This window comes from Pseudomyrmex gracilis, unplaced genomic scaffold (assembly GCF_002006095.1).
Source record: "Pseudomyrmex gracilis isolate BER0280 unplaced genomic scaffold, ASM200609v1 scaffold_30, whole genome shotgun sequence".
NCBI lineage: Eukaryota > Metazoa > Arthropoda > Insecta > Hymenoptera > Formicidae > Pseudomyrmex > Pseudomyrmex gracilis.
Window position 1 is genome coordinate 660,358 of NW_018020614.1, and position 18,739 is coordinate 679,096.

Sequence of the window (18,739 nt, forward strand, 5' to 3'; positions counted from 1 at the left end):
ATTGCGGTATACCTGAAATACGCGACTTTTTTACCGTTTTGCGTTTCGAAGAAAAAACATTTGAGTCTCCAGTTTGGTTAATATGAGAATTGGAAAGTAACTGAACCCCCGCTACTTCATCCGCACAATAGAGAATTTCTGTTTTTTTTTTTTTAATATTGGCGAACCTGCGTCTCTCGAGTTTGCCGCACGGGGTCGTTGAAGACTGTCTGATCTTTTTTCTGGTCTCGCACTCCATCTGTCATGTTCCAAATTCCGTGCTGTCAAAATGGCAGCCTGATTTTGACAATACGTCGTGATTAATTAATTGCGTAGTATGTATTTGTGCGTGTGTGTAAACAATAATATTATTGCAATTACATATCAGAAACGTTTTCGCGATGATACCGACGAAGAAAGTTCAATTTTTTTTTAAATTTAAAAGTTCCAGTCGCGACGCGTGTATTAAAGTATTTTTTAACAATTATTATGATTTTTAAATAATCAACGAGAAAGAAAACACGCATTGTCACGCTGTGTGCATGTACATATATCTAGTTTTCTATTTCAGAAAGAGAAAGATAGTTAAATATGAACCATGAAACTTTGGCAGGGATGTATATTTTTGTATGAGTACGACGTGGTGGAAAGCCGCGGGGCACAAAGTTCATTTTGACGATTATAGTGAACGAGCGAAGTAGTAAATTCCTTGAATAAGACATCCTGAGACATGGCCAGCCGTTTGCAAGACACAGTCAGCATGCAGGGAGTAGTGGAATTGGCAAAGATCCTTCGGCAAAACGGCGACGAACTTCTGAGCGCCTCCAGCAAGCTCTCGCTGTCCACGAAGCTCCTCAACAGCCTCAACGAGGCGTTCTCGCTGATCGTGGTGGAGTCCGAGGAGCTCGACACTTCGTTCCACGTGTGCAACAGTTCCAAGATAGATATATTCCACGATGTGAAGTTCCTACACGACTTTGTGCAGAAGATCGTTGGTCTGAAAGTGACGCATTGTTCCTCTGACGTTAGAGTCATCATTGACATTTCCAAGTTCAAACATCTGAAATATCTGGAACTGAGAAAGGTGTCAATTGAGTGGGTCAAGGGTCTGCAAAGTGTCAGAGGTCAATTGGAAAGCATTTTGTGTACTGGTAGAAAGGGAGTGTCTACAATTAGTCAATTGCTAGGTAGTGTAATAGCTTTAAAAGCTGATTTTTAGATTTTTAACAAAAATAATATTTTGTTGTTATTATTTGGCAACTTGTTTGCATTATTTGTAGCTGAATGCGGAGGTGACACTGTTGGTATTGGATTTGTGTGGGCATCTCTGAAACAATTGATATTGCCACACAATGCTCTGGAACATTTGGATGAATCATTGGAATTAGCACCTTGGCTTCAGATATTAGACCTGAGTCACAATATGATCACTAGTGCTAAAGAGATATCCTGCTTATCAAACCTGAAGTATGTTAATTTGGGCTACAACAAATTGGAGGAAGTTCCTGTGTTCAATAAGACAGCGTTACATTTATTACAAGTGTTGGTTTTGAAGAACAATTACATTGAGAACCTGATTGGTGAGTCAATTAGCACTCCTGACCATAGTGACACATCAGTAATGACACATCATTGAGTAATTCGTGTGCTATATTCGATAACTTTTTGACATTGTGATTTATTTATACAAGTTTTTACATATTGATTTCTGCCAGGACTCGAAGGCCTAGAATGTCTGACGGAATTGGATTTATCGTACAATTGTTTAATGGAACATTCAATGCTCTGGCCACTTCAAACAATGTCTACTCTGATGTGGATGTCTTTGGAGGGAAATCCTTTGTCGTATCATCCGCAGCATCGAGCGCTGTCTATAATACACTTGCATCCGAGTCTGTCGGATAGCAAGGTATTTGCGCACTGAATAATCGTATTTTTAAAATTTACACAAATTTACGGAACGGCATTTAATGCGTGTATTGTGCGTAACATGGCGCAGATTTGAGTAAACTCTCGCAGTTTGTTTTAGATCATTTGCCACTTTCGAAGTTGGAGAAGTCACTGATCGCGGAAAACAGAGTCTTCACGATACGCGCGAATCTATCCAAATCTCTGAACAGCTCGATATCGACGTACATGACGGACACGTCCGAGTTCACCGAGGATGCATCGAATCTTCAGTCGGCTTCGTGCGAGACTTTAGATGATAACAGTGTGCCGAATAGTGTACCGAAGAGCAAAAAAAAATTGAAGAAAGTGATTATCGCTGAGATCGATCAGGATAAGGAAGAATTTAAGAAACTACCGGATGTGGTTGCGTCTTCTCATATGAGTAATTATTGAAAAACTCGATAAATAATGCGAATATCAGTAGAAAACCAGAAATCAATCAGAATATATTGCGTGTAACAATATTTCATGTTTTCTGACAATGTTTCGGCAAGCGTTGCACAAGACGTTGCAGAACGTTACTTTCTCTTTTTAGAGAATCTGCAAGTTTCACTCGGATAATAACGGTCTTTTTTAGAGATTAACATTATAGTGTCGATATTACTCAAATTAATTGATACAACAAAAAATAATGATGTTTCTACGATGTCAACACTTATCTTTTTAGACTCGTCGAAAACTCATTTGGAGATGAAAGAACGCATTAAAGCGCTGCGAGAGAAGTTCGGCGAGGACAATTGGCTGAGCAGTCAGGGAGGAACTTTCGTCCAGAACATTATGGGTCTGCATTCTTCCCCGCAACCGTCAACACCACCAATTCCCAAGATAAAGACTTGGACTGATATTACCACCGCACCGACTCTTTACGATACTCTGATTTATACAATGAATAACGAAAACTCATCCGACGCGTCCAAGTTGAACGAAACCACGGAATATGCGGTGGAAGATGAAAATGTTGCTCAGGACGAAGGAATCGTGCCGGACGAACTTCCTAATCTGGAACTTTCTATGCCGAACGAACTTCCTGATTCTGATGAAGGTGATTTGTTCGCAAGATGTGTTTTACATTTAATATTAGCTACGCAATTAAGCAGAACAGTTTGTTTTATCGTTTAGAAGTTGGAGATTTGTATTTTGTTCGGAAGAGGAAAAACGATGAAGAAATGGAGGACATCTTCTTAGCGATAACTCCCGAGTAAGTCGCTCTTCTAGTCTTTCACAGCATAAAATACACGTATTTTTTTTATTTTTAAAAGAATCGTCTTATATTTGCTACGTTTTGTGTTATATTATTGAAAAAGATGTTTGTTTTAGAGATATTAAGGAAAAAAATACGCTTAATGGAAAAGTGATGTACTGTTGGTCAACGAACTCCGTACTGTCTTGCGTCCTCGGCAGAAGCGATCCACCGACAGTCGACATAATTTTCGATACCACTCGAAAGGATCGGGAGAACAGGCGGTACTTCGTAGAACTGGAAGACGCGAAGGTACAAATGAAAAGATTTATAATTGTACCGTTCACAAATTTAGAAAACGTAATTCTGTTTTCAGAAAATCGTGGCGACGCTTAACGCGCAGATTGAAATGCGACCGATACTGTTGAAGATTTTCAAATGTATGAAGTGTTCGACACAATTCTCGCAGGAGGAGGAATACGAGACGCGCGTCGTTAAGTCGCTGGCAGGTTCGCATCGCGATGAAACGGCGTCTTTTCATTGATTTGATAATTTATAACTTTGTGTGTAAAATTTACCTAATTTCTTTTTCAGGTGTAAAACAGCTCAAATGTCCCACTTGCAACAGCACTCTGGTCATCGAAATCGACGCTCCTTCTAACGCGGACGCCGAAACTGCGAAAACTCAATCAGCGGAAAGTACCGTGAAGAGTAACTTGAAACATTCTGAATCAATTTCCAGTATCGGTAAGTCTCTCTGTGCTTGCAGCATGCAGGATGATTTTTAAACGAGAACGGAGTGAATTTTTTGAAAACTGCACGGGTCACGCAGATACAATCCGTCCTTGAAAAAAAAATAAAAACATTGGATCTTAATAAGTAGATCATATACATGTACGATAATTAGTCGTTTTCTTTTGTGTGTTTAATTTAAAAACTAACCGACTTTGCGTGGCCCGTGCGAAGTAATGTTGAAATTAGCTTAGGAGTTTACTTAACTTTTTTATCTTGAGAAGGATCAGTGAAATTCTTGATTCTTGGCAAAACTCTGATTAATTAATCGAATGATTGCGAATGCGCTCTAATAATGGTTCATGTATATGTTAATGTGTATGAATATATACACTGACCGATGCGTACGCACGCGTGTCTGTGCGTTTTCGTCACACATTTGATGGGAACTACCAACAATACTAATCCCAAGGTGCAGGTGGAATGGAGGGTGGAGCTAAATCTGTCACCACTTCTCTGCACTCCGACTCTCACACCCAAGCTCAAGTCTGCTGTAAGCTTTAGCAAACACTAATTTATGTTACAGCATTCCTTCTATATCTTTCTCTCTCTCTTTCTTTCTCTTTCTCTTTCCTTTCCTTTCCTTCTCTCCTTTCCCTCATCTTTTTTCTTTCTTTCTCTCTTTGTAAATTTATATACAGCCGTCTGAAAATGAAAATTGACTTTCTTTTTTTTTTTCTGGAAAATACTTGCAAACAAACACGATTAAAAGTCTGCAACACAATCGAACATTTATAAAAATAGTTTATACTTTTTTTTACATATACATTTTTTTCGCCGGCGCTTAAAGTAGCGACGGTAATTTTTAAGTTGCACTTGTAAGTATAACGCGACATGTTTAAAACAACTATTTTGATTTAAAATCTTTTCGAATTAACTGTTCTCTCTCTCTCTCTCTTAATTTCTAAAAAAACATGTAACTACGAAATGTTACGAATCTTTGATTTTTATCAAATGTTTTTGTCGTCGTCACAGGTTCAGCGACGAGTTTGGATGAGTCGAGGGAATCCACGCCGTCTGCGAATGCCATAACGAAGAAATACGAGAGCGACATAGAAATTCTCAGTAATCCAAGTCAGAGCAGCATCGAGGTTTTGGACGAAACCCAAAAGTTAGTGATACTCAACGTTTAGACTTTATATCCTTTTTTGTCCATTGCTTGCAACATAATAACAAATAGAAAAAATTACACAATAAAATAATAATTATATATATTATCTTATCAATCGTTCGTCATACGTGTTTGTATTAATTGTTTGGATCATGATATTTATTGCAGAACAAATGTGACGCCGATTCGGAAGTGTTCAACGGAGGAAAAACGCGCCGCGATCGCTTCTTCCTTGATAACAATTCCAGATACCACGCCAGTCCTAACAGGCTTAACAGAGAGCAGTTCTTCAGGTTTGTGTATTGAATATCTTTTGTTTAATTGTCACTTAACAAGAATTCGTATTACACAGGCTCGCTGACAGATAGCATATGCACAGCGTACGAAAACAAGATGAGCAAGTCGATGAACATTGATACAAAATCTCACAGCAGCGATGGCGAGAAAGAAAGTGGGCTCCCTACTGTGACGAACTTAACGTCGATGCTGGGAGGTAAAAATCAACAGTCGTTACGCTATTGCGTGTTATAATAAACGTTTGATTGTACATACGAATAAGATAAATCACGCTTTACTCGCACGTTACCATTCGCAGGCTTGCTACAGAGCATCAAAGTTGGCAGTAACAAAATGCTGAAAGACGAGGAGACCTCTAGTCTTTTTGGCACCAGTGTGCAGTATTCGTATACCGATTTTAGCAGTGTAGATCACAGAATCAAACTACATATCATTCTAAATGTGTTCGAATATGAAAACGAAGAGCTGGTGCTTCTTCTGAGGGTATAAATTTCATTCAATATAATTTACACTGAGTTTGACAGTCATAGAATTGACGATTTTATTTTCTTTTATTACTCTCACGCGTAGGCAGAAATCTTGATGAATTCTACGCAAGAGACGTTTCCTGGATGCTTGGTTTTGTCCACGTCTAAGGTTTATGTTCTCAGAATTGACGGTCCGGAAGGGTAAGTTGCTTGATATAAGAAAATCTTGTGAGATATTCATTAGAATAGGAAGACAAAAAATTGAATAATTAAAAACTTGATAACAGAGAAGATCCACAGCGTTGGCTTCACAAGGAAATCAGCTGGACGATGGACAGACTGAGATCCTTCGTTCCGTTGCCGTTTAAGCAAGGCGTTCTGATCGAGTTGCAACAATCCAGTAAGATAGGCGAGGAACATCTTACTATCCCGTTACTTTGCATCTTGCAAGACTTCCAGAGAACGTCGAATTTCTTATTTTATCTCACAGGTAAAGTGTTTATAACGGATAGAATAAAATAGATTAACTTACCAAGTTCTCTGTTCACGGTATGTGTTATATTGATAGATCTACACTTGCCTCCGAGTTGCGAAGTGGAGTTCTCCGTTCCGGAGCACTGCAATCCCTTGATGCAAAACCTGTTAACAAATACTGCCAATTATCAAAATGGAGACGTCGTGAGATTGCTGGCGATATTTTCCTCCGCGATTCTGAAGTATCAAAACGTCACCACTAAGCTGAAACTGTCCGGACTTATACTGACAACTTCGGCACTGGTGATTTTGAAAGATAACGTTCAGTGGCTCATACCAAGAAGCAATCAAGTGCCTGTAGTTGCCAGAGAGCAAGCAATGAGCAACTTGCTCTCAATAGTGAGTAATTTGCGATAGTTTCTTTATTTATTGTGACCAAAAAAATAAAAATGGTATTATATATGAAATATGTATTTTATGCACGCGAAGTAACAGATTAATGACGTATTTTTTAGGAACACTGTGACTCTACATTGACTTTAAATTTTTTGGATGAAGTCGCAGGACTTGAAGAGAAATGGAATCTTTCATTCGTTTCTCCCGGTGCTGTGGAAGCTGTAATCAGTTCTGTGCAGTCTCCGTGGGAAGAGTTGTTCTCGATACCTCTGCAAGTGACCAAATGCGTTTCACAGGATAACAATGCGGAGAAGATGTAAACGGTGCGCAAATCAAATCTTTAGTTAATCTTTTTTGAGCATAAAATTATATACTCAAGTTCAAAAAAGAAAACAGATTAGAAAAATCTATCTAAGAGGCATTCTATGTGTTTCTATTTTACACTTTTTACGTATAATTCGAATATTTTATATACTGTTTAATATATATCATTATACACATTATATAAGTATACACACTACTGTAATTACAGTATTACTGCCAATACGTTGTAAGTAATATTGCTATATACGCTCGGTATTGCAAATCGAAGGCATGTGCTTTTTCACTTCGAAGATTTGTTCGATTTATTTGATTGAGCGGCTGTGTTTGCGTTCAGGTGCTTAAACGCCTCCGATTTGCAAAATCGAATCGTGTAAAACAGCAGTCTGTATATCGTTGGATTTTGATTCGTGATACATCTTTTGTGTAATGTTTGATATTTTAAACCAAGTCCACGAATTCACATCACACAAATACAAAGATATAGAATAGTAGACTATAGAGAAATATGTATATATATTATAATTAATATTCTATATACAATATGTAAATATATTTATATATGTATATAGACTTTTTTTGTGCACGGTTTGCGAATTGAAACCGCGTTCGTGTCGCTTATTTTTTTTATGTTTTGTGGACATTTCAGTTCAATGACACAAGTTCAGTGACGCAAACGCGGCTCCAATCCGGAAATTGTGCGCATGAATTTTTGCAACATACCGCGAAAGCATCGAATATCATGTATACAGACTATCGATATAGTGTAGCGTAGTAAAATCGTATGGTGCTATCTCAGGCATTATAATATTTCCAATTGGAGATTCTTTCTTTCACACGTGATGACTCTTTTCTACATCTCAAGATCTTTCTTTTATGATATTCAGCGCAGTGCAATATATATTTTGTGGAGTTGAGAGAAATTGAGATATTTAATTTCTCGCGAATCCGACATTCGAGTTGATCAACTTCTGATTGTAACTGTTTGACTGTGATATGTATATTTCGAGATTTACAATAAATACCGAAAAAAAAAAAAGAAAAATTATCATAGACACATTGTATATATTCAACGAAGATACACATGTAATTTTGTTTTGTAACGAAGTATATACGTGCTACAACCTCAAGATGCACATATTTTTCTTCCACTCACCTACAGTCCTAGTTTTTCTTTTTTTTTTTTTTTTTTTTTTTTTCGAAAGACAACAATGAATTGTCCTACATAACGGAAACAGCACTCTGCCTACCTTTGTGTTTTTTGTGTTAATTTAAAAGGCTGCCATATGCAACTGACAATGATATACACTGCTATTTAAGACACTTGTTCTCAATGTCTTGTGCAGTGTGAACGTTCCAGTTATCGTTTTAATATCAAAAGTAATGCAAAGAACAATTTAAAGATTATGTAAAAAAGCTATAACATAAAATTAAAAAGTGGTAGTTGTATGTGTGATAAAAAATAAATAAAATTTACTCGTATATTATTTTAATTGAATGTATAATAATACATATTGGGATAACGCGATTTATGTAATTTATATATTTGTTAATATATTTCTATATTTGTTATTTATATTTTTACTTATATATTGGAATAACTTTTACTCACAAATTTAGAAATGCATATCATACAAATTGCAATGACCTGGCTTGTTTTCAACACTATACCAAGCATCAAAGGCTATGGCTACAGTAAGAAAGGTAAAAATAAATTTTTTTACACATCTTTTTTACACATATTGCTCTTGACATCATACGAAAAAAGATATATTTACAAACTTGAAAAGCAAGTTGTACATTACTAACACCCTTGTATTAGAGCAACATTTGTGGCCAAAGAAAGAGAAACTTTGCGCGGGGAAGCTGCAATCGCCAGTAGCTATATCGACGTCCAAAGCGGTTCCTCTGTCTCTTCCGGCGCTCGAAATGATCGGTTACCATGACTTCCTCCCGACACCGCAGATACTGGAGAATACTGGACACACCGGCAAGCATTCCCGAGTTGCAAAATTTTGATGGGATATCTATCACTTACTAAAGTTGCTCTCTCTCTCTCTTTATAGTCAAGCTGATCGTGAACAAGACCGCAAAACGATTGCCGTACATATTCGGTGCCGTGTTGAAGGAAAATCAACGGTACGAGATAGAACAATTGCACTTTCACTGGGGCACGAAAAATAACAGGGGTGCCGAACACGTTTTGAACGGTATAAGGTGACACATCCTCGTTTTATTTTTACGATAAACCAAGAAGATAATATATTAACAACACATTATAAAAAAAAAAAAACAACGTAAGTAGATACCCAATGGAAGTACATATTGTACATCGCAACATGGCATATTCGAACTTCTCCGACGCGTTATGGCACGAAGACGGTGTGGTCGTAGTAGCTGCTTTCTTCCAGGTAATTCAACAATTCCTAAGTTTGAAATCGCGTTGTCAGTATTAACATACTTTTTTTTTTTTAAATAAAAATCCAACAATATACAAAAAGATACGAGACCGGGTCGCGATCCAAGTGTGTCTGTTTTGAAATCAATTTTTTCTCAATCTTACATAAAGAATAGTTTTTTAACTTTGTATATAATTAATCATTTCTCTCTTTCATCTTAACAACAAAAACTAAAACATTTGTTTTTCAAATCTTTGTAAGTCTAAAAACATGTACATCTGAACGTAATTACGTTTTTTTTTAGTTGCAAGATGAAAATAACGAGTTTCTACAGTCTTTCGTGAAAAAATTAGCGGACGTGCAATGGGCGTATACAGAAGTGTCGATTAATATAAATGTAACTCTGACATCTCTGATACCTTCGAACACCGACATTTTTTACACGTACAAAGGATCGCTCACGACCCCGCCTTGCAGCGAAGCGGTCACTTGGATAATATTCGCCAATCCGGTCCCAATATCTTTTCGCCAAGTACGTCAGTTGTGAAGTTTTTACGAATTATTTTTGTAACAATTACAGAAAAACGATCTTTTATTAATAAATCAGAATATTTGTTCTTTACTTTTCATCAAAATTCGCCTTTTCAGATGAACATGTTTCGGACGCTCTCCAGCGGCGAGGAAACACTAGGCGACAATTTCAGACATCTGCAAGACATCGGTTATCGTAAGATATACGTTAGAAGATTAAGCTCCGTCAAACACGACAACTTACAGCTAAACTTCGCAAACTTAAGTTGGTTCTGGTCATAGTACAATATAAAAGTAGTGATTTCTATTTGTAAAATTAAATTTTGAGAAATTTCAATAAAAAAAAAAAAAAAAATGCACAATAAGTATTGTGATTGTTGTCACAAACTTACAATTTTATATGTACTTACGTGATACAAGTCATTAAAAAGTAAGAGTTCTTTGAATCCAGACACCCCCAATCGAGCGATTACAATCCATGATAACAAAGAAATGGCATTCTCGTGTTCGGATGGCCAACTGAAATAGTTCTGGAATGGCCACAAAGCACCTTCTGGGAGAATGATTATTGGCTGTTTCCTATACATATATAAAAGGTATGCCATATAAATACCCTGAAAGAAATTATTTAGTTAGTTGAGTAGAATAGTTTAGATAGTTGAGCAGAGAAATCATGAAAAATATGTTACTAAAAACAAAATATTTTTATACAAGAGACCAGAAATCTCAAGCAATGGTTACATACATTTAATGCACTTAAGATGCGAATTAATATCGTCTCGTATGCTGCCTTTCTGTTCAGCTTGTTCCTTACTGTAACAATAAATTATATTAAATTATAAATTTCGTAATATGATAAAAAAACAACATATAATTTATCACACTTTGTAGATGGTAAAAAAAAAACTGTAAAGCTATATAATTTTATTGAAATAAATGTGTCTCACATTTTGATAGGACAGAGAAGAAATATAGAAACTTACTCTTTTCATTGAAAGTATTGTTTACTTGATTGAATTTGCGTTGAAGCCTGGCGTATTTCGCAAACTCATCGTGAACCGAGATGTGCGACATTTCCTTTTTCATATTCTTTAATTCATCTCTCATTTTGATATCATCTGCCGTGTATGAATATCGCAGTTTTGTAAAGAAAAATGTTGAAATCTACGTGTATAGAAAAAATCGATTATTAATGAATTATAGACGTCTGAATATTTAAATGTCACAAAAATTGGGCATACGACTCAAAGAAACTTTTTTATACAATAATATAAAAAGATTTTGACATTTAATACAGAACCTATGAACAAAACCTACGCAATTTAAATATTCGAGACAAAAAATACTTACATATCTGACTAAAAATGGCAAAATAGTATCGATGACACAACTCAAAGTAGTCGTCACGAGTAAATTCATCTTGAACCTTGAACTATATGCTAAATACTTCGTAATACAAATAATGCAAATAATTGCATCACGTAATAATCAATAAATTTATAAGAAACAAGAAGGAACAGGTTTTATTTGGTATCTTTCAAACTCTCTTTACAACAAAACGTGTTGTTGATCAGCTGATACGTTAACATTGTGTTGTGTCGGAAGCCAGTAGAGGTTACGGTTAGGTTGTAGCCGACGATGCAACATTGTCGCCATCCAGCAGCAACAGACGAAACTGCACGAACGGGAGATACTCTTGTAGCTCAGGAGAAAATCAAAAGGAAAATAACAGAACACGTTGAACGCCTGTATAAAGTGTATATATTCAATTTAAAAGATATTTTTATATACTCCGTCTTCGGTATAACTATACTGTAATGTATACCGAAATATATATATATATGTATAGAAATCACAATTTCTCTCTTTTCCTAAGTTCTCGAAGAAATTCAGTTCTCCTCGAATTCTTTAAGGAGTGAGACGCTTAGGATCACGCGGGAACATGGACACCTTCCGGATATTGTCCAGGCCGAGATACAGCATCACCACACGTTCCATGCCAATGCCGCCACCGGCGTGCGGCGGACAGCCGTATCTGAAGGCGTCGATGTACGCCTTGATCTTCTCGATATCTGAAACAAAAGTCTCCGTTATTTTCGTTCCCACGACATCTGATATGATTAATGATTGAGGAACAGAGAGAAAGCGGTGTGAATGGGGCTTATAAGTTTCAACAAAATTGAAACAGAAATGTTTCCACGATATAAACAAAAGTTTCTCTTCAGGAACGTTACCGATTCCATGATGCTTAGCTCGTTCGGTGAGGAAGTCCGGGTCGTGAATACGTTGCGCGCCGGATATGATCTCTTCTCCTCGCATGAACATGTCATAAGAGTTAGATATTTTCTATAATGCAAGACCGACTATTAGCACGAAGGAAACCAATGAATTCTCTATTGAATGATAATGAGAATACTTTACAGGATTATTCGGGTCCGGCATAGTGTAAAACGGTCTCACAGCAAGAGGATACTTGTCCAAAATGTAAAAATCTGTATCGTACTGAAAAAAAAAAAAACAAACATTCTTTGATTAAAAAACAAATTGGAATGAAAGATGACAAGTCACGTTTTAAAACAGTTATATCATCGAGTGAGAAAAATGATAACAAATTAAAATTCTAGTAAAAAAAACTTTTAACACCTTACCATACATCAATTTTTGTTTTTTTTTACTGCATTAAAATTTTAGAGTTGTTAGATTTTACTTGTTCTGAAAGTTTTCATCGTCTTACTTTGGCTTTGACGATTTTTCCCAAGAGTTTTTCATCCGGTGTCGACAGATCGTCCTCCTCTCCAAGCGTCACACCCGCTTCCGCCAGCAACTCGATCGCCTGCGAATACTCCAGTCTCAGAGCTGGTTCGAGAAACTTGAACGGCTCCACCGGATATTGCTGACTGACTGCTGCTATATCATCCGCATACCTATTGAGACCGATTGCTATAACAACTGTTAAATATTATGTGTATTGAATATTTAATACAAGAATATTTAAGTATTATTAACTTGTCACGCAAGCCTTTGAATAGCTCGGTAAACATTTGCCCAATGGTGTCAACGACTTCGTGATAATGATACTTGAACGCCATCTCCAAATCGAGTCCTACGAACTCCGTCAAATGTCTGTGCGTATTAGAATCTTCCGCTCTGAAAACTAATTTTAAGACAAATCTTAATAAGCTACTATTAAAGGTATACAATAAATGTAACACGCGTTTTATCAGAGTTTAGTACCTAATGGACCTTTCAATTATTGAAAGAACCACTTTTTTATTTCTATTCAATAAATTTGAGTTGTTTTAAGTACCTGCTCCAACGGTGAAAACTTTGTCGAAGTCAGCAGCAATCGCCATCTGCTTGTATAACTGCGGCGATTGAGCCAAGTAAGCATTGCTCTTGAAATAAGATACCGTAAAAACATTCGCACCACCCTCGCTAGCTGCGGAGATGATCTTGGGAGTGTGGATTTCAACAAAGCCCTGAAGAGCAAACGCTTCGATGAAAAGTATGCAATAAAATTGTTTTGTTTAGAAACGAACATTGTTAGACTCACTTTTTCCGTCAAAATGTCTCTGAACAGTTTACAAATAGCAGCTTCTACTCTGAAAATTGCCTGATTAGCTGGAGTACGCAGATCCAGCACTCTGTTGTCCAGTCTGGTGTCCTGATTCACTCGGATATTCAACGTCGATTCATCCGCTTCGTTAACGGATCTCGCGGCGTCTTCTATCTGCAAAGGAAGCTGCGGTTTCGCCGCGCTTGCCACAAAGACTTCTTCCAGATGGACTTCCACATCTTTTTGCGAGCACGATTCGATTTGTTTTGGTACAGACTTCACCACAGCCTTGACATCGACTATAGACTCTTTCGTGATGCTAAAAATATAACAGTATTGTGTCAAATTCTATGTAAAACATATAACATAATTTCAAATTTTTTTTTAAGTTTGTAGAATTTACTTGGATATAAATTTAATCATTTGTTTGCTAATCTGATCATTTACAGCAGCTAATCCTTGCACAGTGTAGGATTGTTGTCTCAACACAATGAAGCACTGCTTGCCTTAAATAAATTATAAAATTAATAAGATCTAGCATGTATCGATGGAAAATTATTTTTTCTCTACAAGATATTTACCCTTTGCACGACTAGTATGTAAGCGACCTCTTAACCAAACTGTTTGATTCTCTAGATTTTTATTTAGCTCGTTGATTGATATAAATTTCCTATCTGAAAATTTCTCCTTGCTCTGAATCATGTCCATTTGTCCATATTTTCCCAGAGACACATCCTCAGCTTCACTTGCAGATTCTGACTGAGATGACTGAAAACAATATTTATTCAATTTTTGAAAATTAAATATATAATTGTTCAACTATAACATTCTTGTGATTAATGAGTAAAAACTAAAAATTTACATGTAAACACACACTTACAGTTTTTTCTACTTTCTTTGCTGCTTTTTCTGCTTCTTTCTGTTGTTTTTTTAGTGCTTTCTTAGACATCTTGTCTCTTTACATAAAGAAATAATAAATTGTTGCGTTATTATCTGACTGACTTACTGTTAGGTTTCAGAAAATAAGAAAAAGTTGTTGAAACTAATAAAATAAAAAGTTCAATGAACAATATATATAAAAACTTAAATTTGCAAGTTACATATCTCTGTTCTCTTACCCTGCAGGAGAACATTCCTCTGAATTGTCTACAACCATCTGTAAAGAATGATGTAATGCAACTTTAGTAGCAATAAGAGAATAGATTACATCATTCTATTTGTTGTTTAAAAACTACAGTACTTGCAAACCTTATTACAAAAGATGTTATTTTATTACTTCTATTTTTTTTTACTTTGTTTAGATATGAATGTGTAAGCAAACGTGAATGACTTCATATGTAGGAATACATGCGCACTTATACATAGTTATCAAGTAACGTGTTCTTTTTATAAGTCAGATGTTTAACCTCAGAAGTTAAAAAAAAAAAAAAAAAAACAACAAATAAATTTTACAAAACTTAAACGCAAAATCAATTTAAGAGAAATATACCTTTGTTTCTTCAATAACTTGATCTGCAGCGACAACAAATAAATTCTTTTTTATAAATATACAATTTACAACAATCTGTCAGACTATCATAACCTTTTCACCTCAGCACCTCGTGTCCGGTTTGAGATTAAACAATTGCATTGATCGATTGTTCACAATCGATCAATCGCGTTCGAAACAAATTGATCAACGCGATAGATCGATTGCGCTGGACGGCGACGGTCGAGCCAATGACAACCTCGTATGCGGAGAACTTTGCGACTTTACCGCGCGAGGTCTTCGGAATCAAGTTGGCATCGAGTTGGTCACCTCTGTTGGTACAGAAGCAAACTGCGAGTCATTCTCTCGGCTAAAGCTGGATAAGGCGGTTTCAATTAGCGCGAGTAGTTTTGTAATTTGTATATATATCGTTTGCGGGGTGTTAGTCGGTGCAGTGTGTAATCCAAATATTCCAAAATAATGGGAGCGGTACGAGTAATTAACGACGATTCTCACTTTAACGGTGAGCTGGCCAATGCCGGACAGAAGCTCGTCGTCGTAGATTTTACAGCGAGTTGGTGAGCCTCCGATTTAGGTTATATTTCTCATATTACTTCCCCCCCCGTTTGCGTATTTATATTTGATGTACCGGTTTTCGGAAAAAGAGCGATATACATCTTAACGCGATTTCATTGATTCCTGCATTGATTTTTTTTCAGTTCGTAGAAACATTTCGAGATGAGAAAAAAATCGAGACAGATTGTTTGCAAGTAGAATACGAACTGTCACAGTGGGACGTAAAACTGTCAGAATCTTCTCGTTTGTTCGGGAGTGATGTTTTGACATGTTTCGCTTGATGTTCGATTTGTCTTTGTCAGTGAACTCTACGCTATCTAAGAATGACGTGGCACTCTCAAAGTGTGTTGTAAAGTGTTTGGATACATGTACAATGTGAACAATTAATTTGGAAACTTTGTCTTTTGTTTTCAATTTATAAAGTGCATTATTTGAGTCAATAGGACGAGTGACCAGAAGAGTGGAAACTATTTTACTATTTTAAATTATTTTATTATTTTTATTTCTTAGAATTTTAATTAATCAGTTTTGAAGTGAGGCTTAAAATTGTATTTATATTTTTAAATTAAATAAACATTCAAATAGAATAGAGTTCACTGGTTTTCATTAAAAGATCAATGTTTTTCCCAATGTAATAGGAAATCACAAATTAGTTTAATTCCAAAGGTCAGTTATGTCATATCCGATTAAGTTGATCAGCTGATTTAACATCAGCTGTGATATACTCAATTTTGCCAAGTAATCAATTAATAAGTAAATTAATAAATTGATCAATTTTGATAAATAACTAAATTATAACCAAATTAATAAATTTCTAACGAAATAATTGATTGAATGAAAATTAATTGGAAATGAATAAAACTGATTCTATGAGCAAAGTTCCAAGAATTCTAATTTTTTCTTTCATCGTTACAATGACAAATATGATTGTGTGTGTCGCAGGTGCGGACCGTGTCAAAGAATTGCTCCGGTGTTCGAGCAACTGTCGCTAAAGTATCCTAAGGCGGTGTTTCTGAAAGTCGACGTGGACAAGTGTACGGTCACAGCGACGGTACAGAATGTCAACGCGATGCCCACTTTCATCTTCTACCGTAGACGCACGAAACTGGGCCAGTGTCAGGGCGCAGATCCGGTGAGCCTGGAATCGAAGATCCAGCAGTTCTACGGCAGTGGCGACGGCGACGACGACGACGACTCGGCCGCGGATTCCGTGTCTGGTCATGTACGAAATAACGAGAATGCCTATCAACATATTTTAGGAATGATTCTTCTCGTCACGATTTTGTACTTCTGGAATAAGTACCAAAATGAAAAAGACTAAACTGTTTGTTTTTTTTTCAGCAAAATAATATGATAAGACTAACAGATCGCTGATAAACTCAAAAAAAAAAAAAACAATGAATGTTTTTAAAATTAAAAAATTAAAGAATTAAAACATCTCGTGACTTATTGTTGTTAATTACTTGATTAATTTTTCTCACGTTTATCAGTGGTCTATCGCTCTTATTGCATTATTTTGATTTGACAGACAGCTTTGTTAAATACTTTACATACGTTACAATTGTTTTCCACAAAAAATTTAATTCTTGTCTTCTTGGATTTTGAATTTTACTTGACTCACACACAGAAGTTTATTCCGTATATATAAATTATATATTATATATATATATATATATATATTTCTTTTTTCAATAAATTGTACAACCAAGGTGTTGTATACATTTTTGTACTTTTCGAGATTTATTCGTCGAAATCCCTTACCTTGTCTAAATCGAATAAATCTTTTAGGTTTGTATTCACAAACAAATATAAGCAACGAAAGTATTGTAAAGTGGTTTATTAATATCATTTAGATTATTTAATGAAAAGAAATTATGCATGCAATACGAAACAAGTAGCAATAAAAACTTATTTACTTGATGAGAAACAATTCAATATTAATTAGATAAATTATCATACATTTAAATACATGTTTTTCAAAAATAAAAATTTGCTTTTTATTAATTGTCCTATTTGCATTCTTACACAAATAAAAATAATTATTTTTAAAATTGCTCTCAAAAAACTAACGTTAGAATTTTTAAAGTTAATGTCAATCAACATAGATTTGATTTACTTTTCTAGTTTAACGGATTTCGTGGTAAAATCTTGTCTTACAGATGGACCTGACGAGATTCATAATGAAACAGCAGTGCGAGTGTTTGAACGAGTCGGATTATCATACGTTCTCTCAGTGTTTAAATTCGGATAGCGGGTATCTTCAGAGCGACACGGACGAGCAGTTGATAATGTCCATTACGTTCTCGCAGCCCGTTAAAGTTCATTCGCTTAAGATCAAAGCGCCCGCGGAGAACGGACCGAAAAATATCAAATTATTTATCAACCAACCCAGGACAATCGATTTCGAAATGGCAAGCTCCAACACGAGTACTCAAGATCTAGCGTAAGTGAAATAAATATACTTTATGTGCAGATTTCTAAAAAAAAAAAAGAAAAAACAAAAATTTATATATTTAATTATCTGAAGAGAATACACATTTTTTCACGAAATGATCTTCAAACATGAGAAATTAATATGTTAATTTTGTAACCTAGGTTGTCGGCCAAGGACCTTGAAGAAGAGAATCCGATTTTACTTCGCTACGTTAAATTTCAAAATGTGCAGAATCTTCAGATCTTCGTGATAGACAATCAGAACGGTTCGGAAACCACGAGAATCGACCATTTAGTTATAATCGGTCGACCAATTTCAACAACCAACATGGGCGAGTTCAAGAGAGTGTCCGGCAAGAAAGGAGAGAGTCACTGAGCGATTTCTTTTTGCAACGATATTATCAGGAATAATTGAAAATTTCGATTTGCACATTCCTCAAATCGTTTTCTTCTCTTGGCAAAATCCGACGTTGTAAGACTAAACAAATAAAAGATAATAAAATATGAATTGATAGTGTAAAACTAACATTTATTATTAATTATCACGCAAAAGCAATAAATTCAATAAATTTACTGCATGCGTATGTATGTTTTCACGTGTCACGAATAAGTTTGTTCTGAGGTAGAGTTTCCATTTACCTTTTTGAGCACTCGCAATTATTCCTGAGTACATTCACTTCTTTTTCATGTCTAGGAAAACAATCTACGCAACAATACGTTTGATTATTATAAATAACTTTGTTTTCTGTAATTATCTTCTTCGTGTGAACGTGTATAAAAAAATTTCGTTTTTAATTTTTTTCACATGT

General features: G+C 35.6%; 5 protein-coding genes across 10 annotated transcripts; 3 read left to right on the top strand and 2 right to left on the bottom strand.

Moving 5' to 3' along the window:
- The first annotated feature begins 223 nt into the window (after positions 1–223).
- On the top strand, positions 224–8,130 carry LOC109852468 (serine/threonine-protein kinase 11-interacting protein). 5 transcript variants are annotated; one of them, XM_020423657.1, is made up of 19 exons: positions 224–449; positions 551–1,166; positions 1,260–1,559; positions 1,695–1,888; positions 1,999–2,311; positions 2,597–2,971; positions 3,049–3,127; positions 3,247–3,421; positions 3,486–3,618; positions 3,704–3,856; positions 4,314–4,394; positions 4,877–5,012; positions 5,181–5,305; positions 5,365–5,505; positions 5,608–5,792; positions 5,880–5,977; positions 6,064–6,266; positions 6,345–6,649; positions 6,766–8,130. In XM_020423657.1, exons 2-19 carry the CDS (start codon positions 710–712, stop codon positions 6,964–6,966), a joined length of 3,654 nt encoding a protein of 1,217 aa, XP_020279246.1. In that variant the 5' UTR covers positions 224–449; positions 551–709; the 3' UTR covers positions 6,967–8,130. The 5 variants fall into 5 exon arrangements, with proteins under 5 accessions (XP_020279246.1, XP_020279249.1, XP_020279250.1 ...); XM_020423658.1 differs by having other exon boundaries at positions 232–314; XM_020423659.1 differs by having other exon boundaries at positions 314–330.
- Positions 8,131–8,589: 459 nt separating this feature from the next.
- LOC109852487 (carbonic anhydrase 9-like) lies at positions 8,590–9,982 on the top strand. Its single transcript, XM_020423684.1, has 6 exons — positions 8,590–8,671; positions 8,790–8,961; positions 9,011–9,184; positions 9,273–9,416; positions 9,537–9,540; positions 9,671–9,982. Exons 1-6 carry the CDS (start codon positions 8,590–8,592, stop codon positions 9,911–9,913), a joined length of 819 nt encoding a protein of 272 aa, XP_020279273.1. The 3' UTR covers positions 9,914–9,982.
- On the bottom strand, positions 9,098–11,553 carry LOC109852466 (tail-anchored protein insertion receptor WRB-like). 2 transcript variants are annotated; one of them, XM_020423650.1, is made up of 6 exons: positions 11,248–11,553; positions 10,881–11,061; positions 10,643–10,710; positions 10,308–10,511; positions 9,990–10,074; positions 9,098–9,393 (listed from the first exon to the last, which is right to left on the bottom strand). In XM_020423650.1, exons 1-5 carry the CDS (start codon positions 11,314–11,316, stop codon positions 10,054–10,056), a joined length of 543 nt encoding a protein of 180 aa, XP_020279239.1. In that variant the 5' UTR covers positions 11,317–11,553; the 3' UTR covers positions 9,098–9,393; positions 9,990–10,053. The 2 variants fall into 2 exon arrangements, with proteins under 2 accessions (XP_020279239.1, XP_020279240.1); XM_020423651.1 differs by lacking the exon at positions 9,098–9,393 and having other exon boundaries at positions 10,308–10,476.
- Positions 11,554–11,641: 88 nt separating this feature from the next.
- On the bottom strand, positions 11,642–15,073 carry LOC109852463 (aspartate--tRNA ligase, cytoplasmic). The gene is made up of 12 exons (XM_020423648.1): positions 14,943–15,073; positions 14,572–14,609; positions 14,334–14,409; positions 14,035–14,221; positions 13,857–13,959; positions 13,451–13,772; positions 13,205–13,376; positions 12,904–13,051; positions 12,632–12,821; positions 12,319–12,399; positions 12,132–12,243; positions 11,642–11,969 (listed from the first exon to the last, which is right to left on the bottom strand). The coding sequence occupies exons 2-12, from the start codon at positions 14,607–14,609 to the stop codon at positions 11,806–11,808; spliced, it is 1,593 nt and encodes a 530-aa protein (XP_020279237.1). The 5' UTR covers positions 14,943–15,073; the 3' UTR covers positions 11,642–11,805.
- Positions 15,074–15,253: 180 nt separating this feature from the next.
- Positions 15,254–18,693, top strand: LOC109852464 (thioredoxin-like protein 1). The gene is made up of 4 exons (XM_020423649.1): positions 15,254–15,499; positions 16,440–16,719; positions 17,657–17,940; positions 18,093–18,693. Exons 1-4 carry the CDS (start codon positions 15,402–15,404, stop codon positions 18,304–18,306), a joined length of 876 nt encoding a protein of 291 aa, XP_020279238.1. The 5' UTR covers positions 15,254–15,401; the 3' UTR covers positions 18,307–18,693.
- The last annotated feature ends 46 nt before the right edge of the window (positions 18,694–18,739 follow it).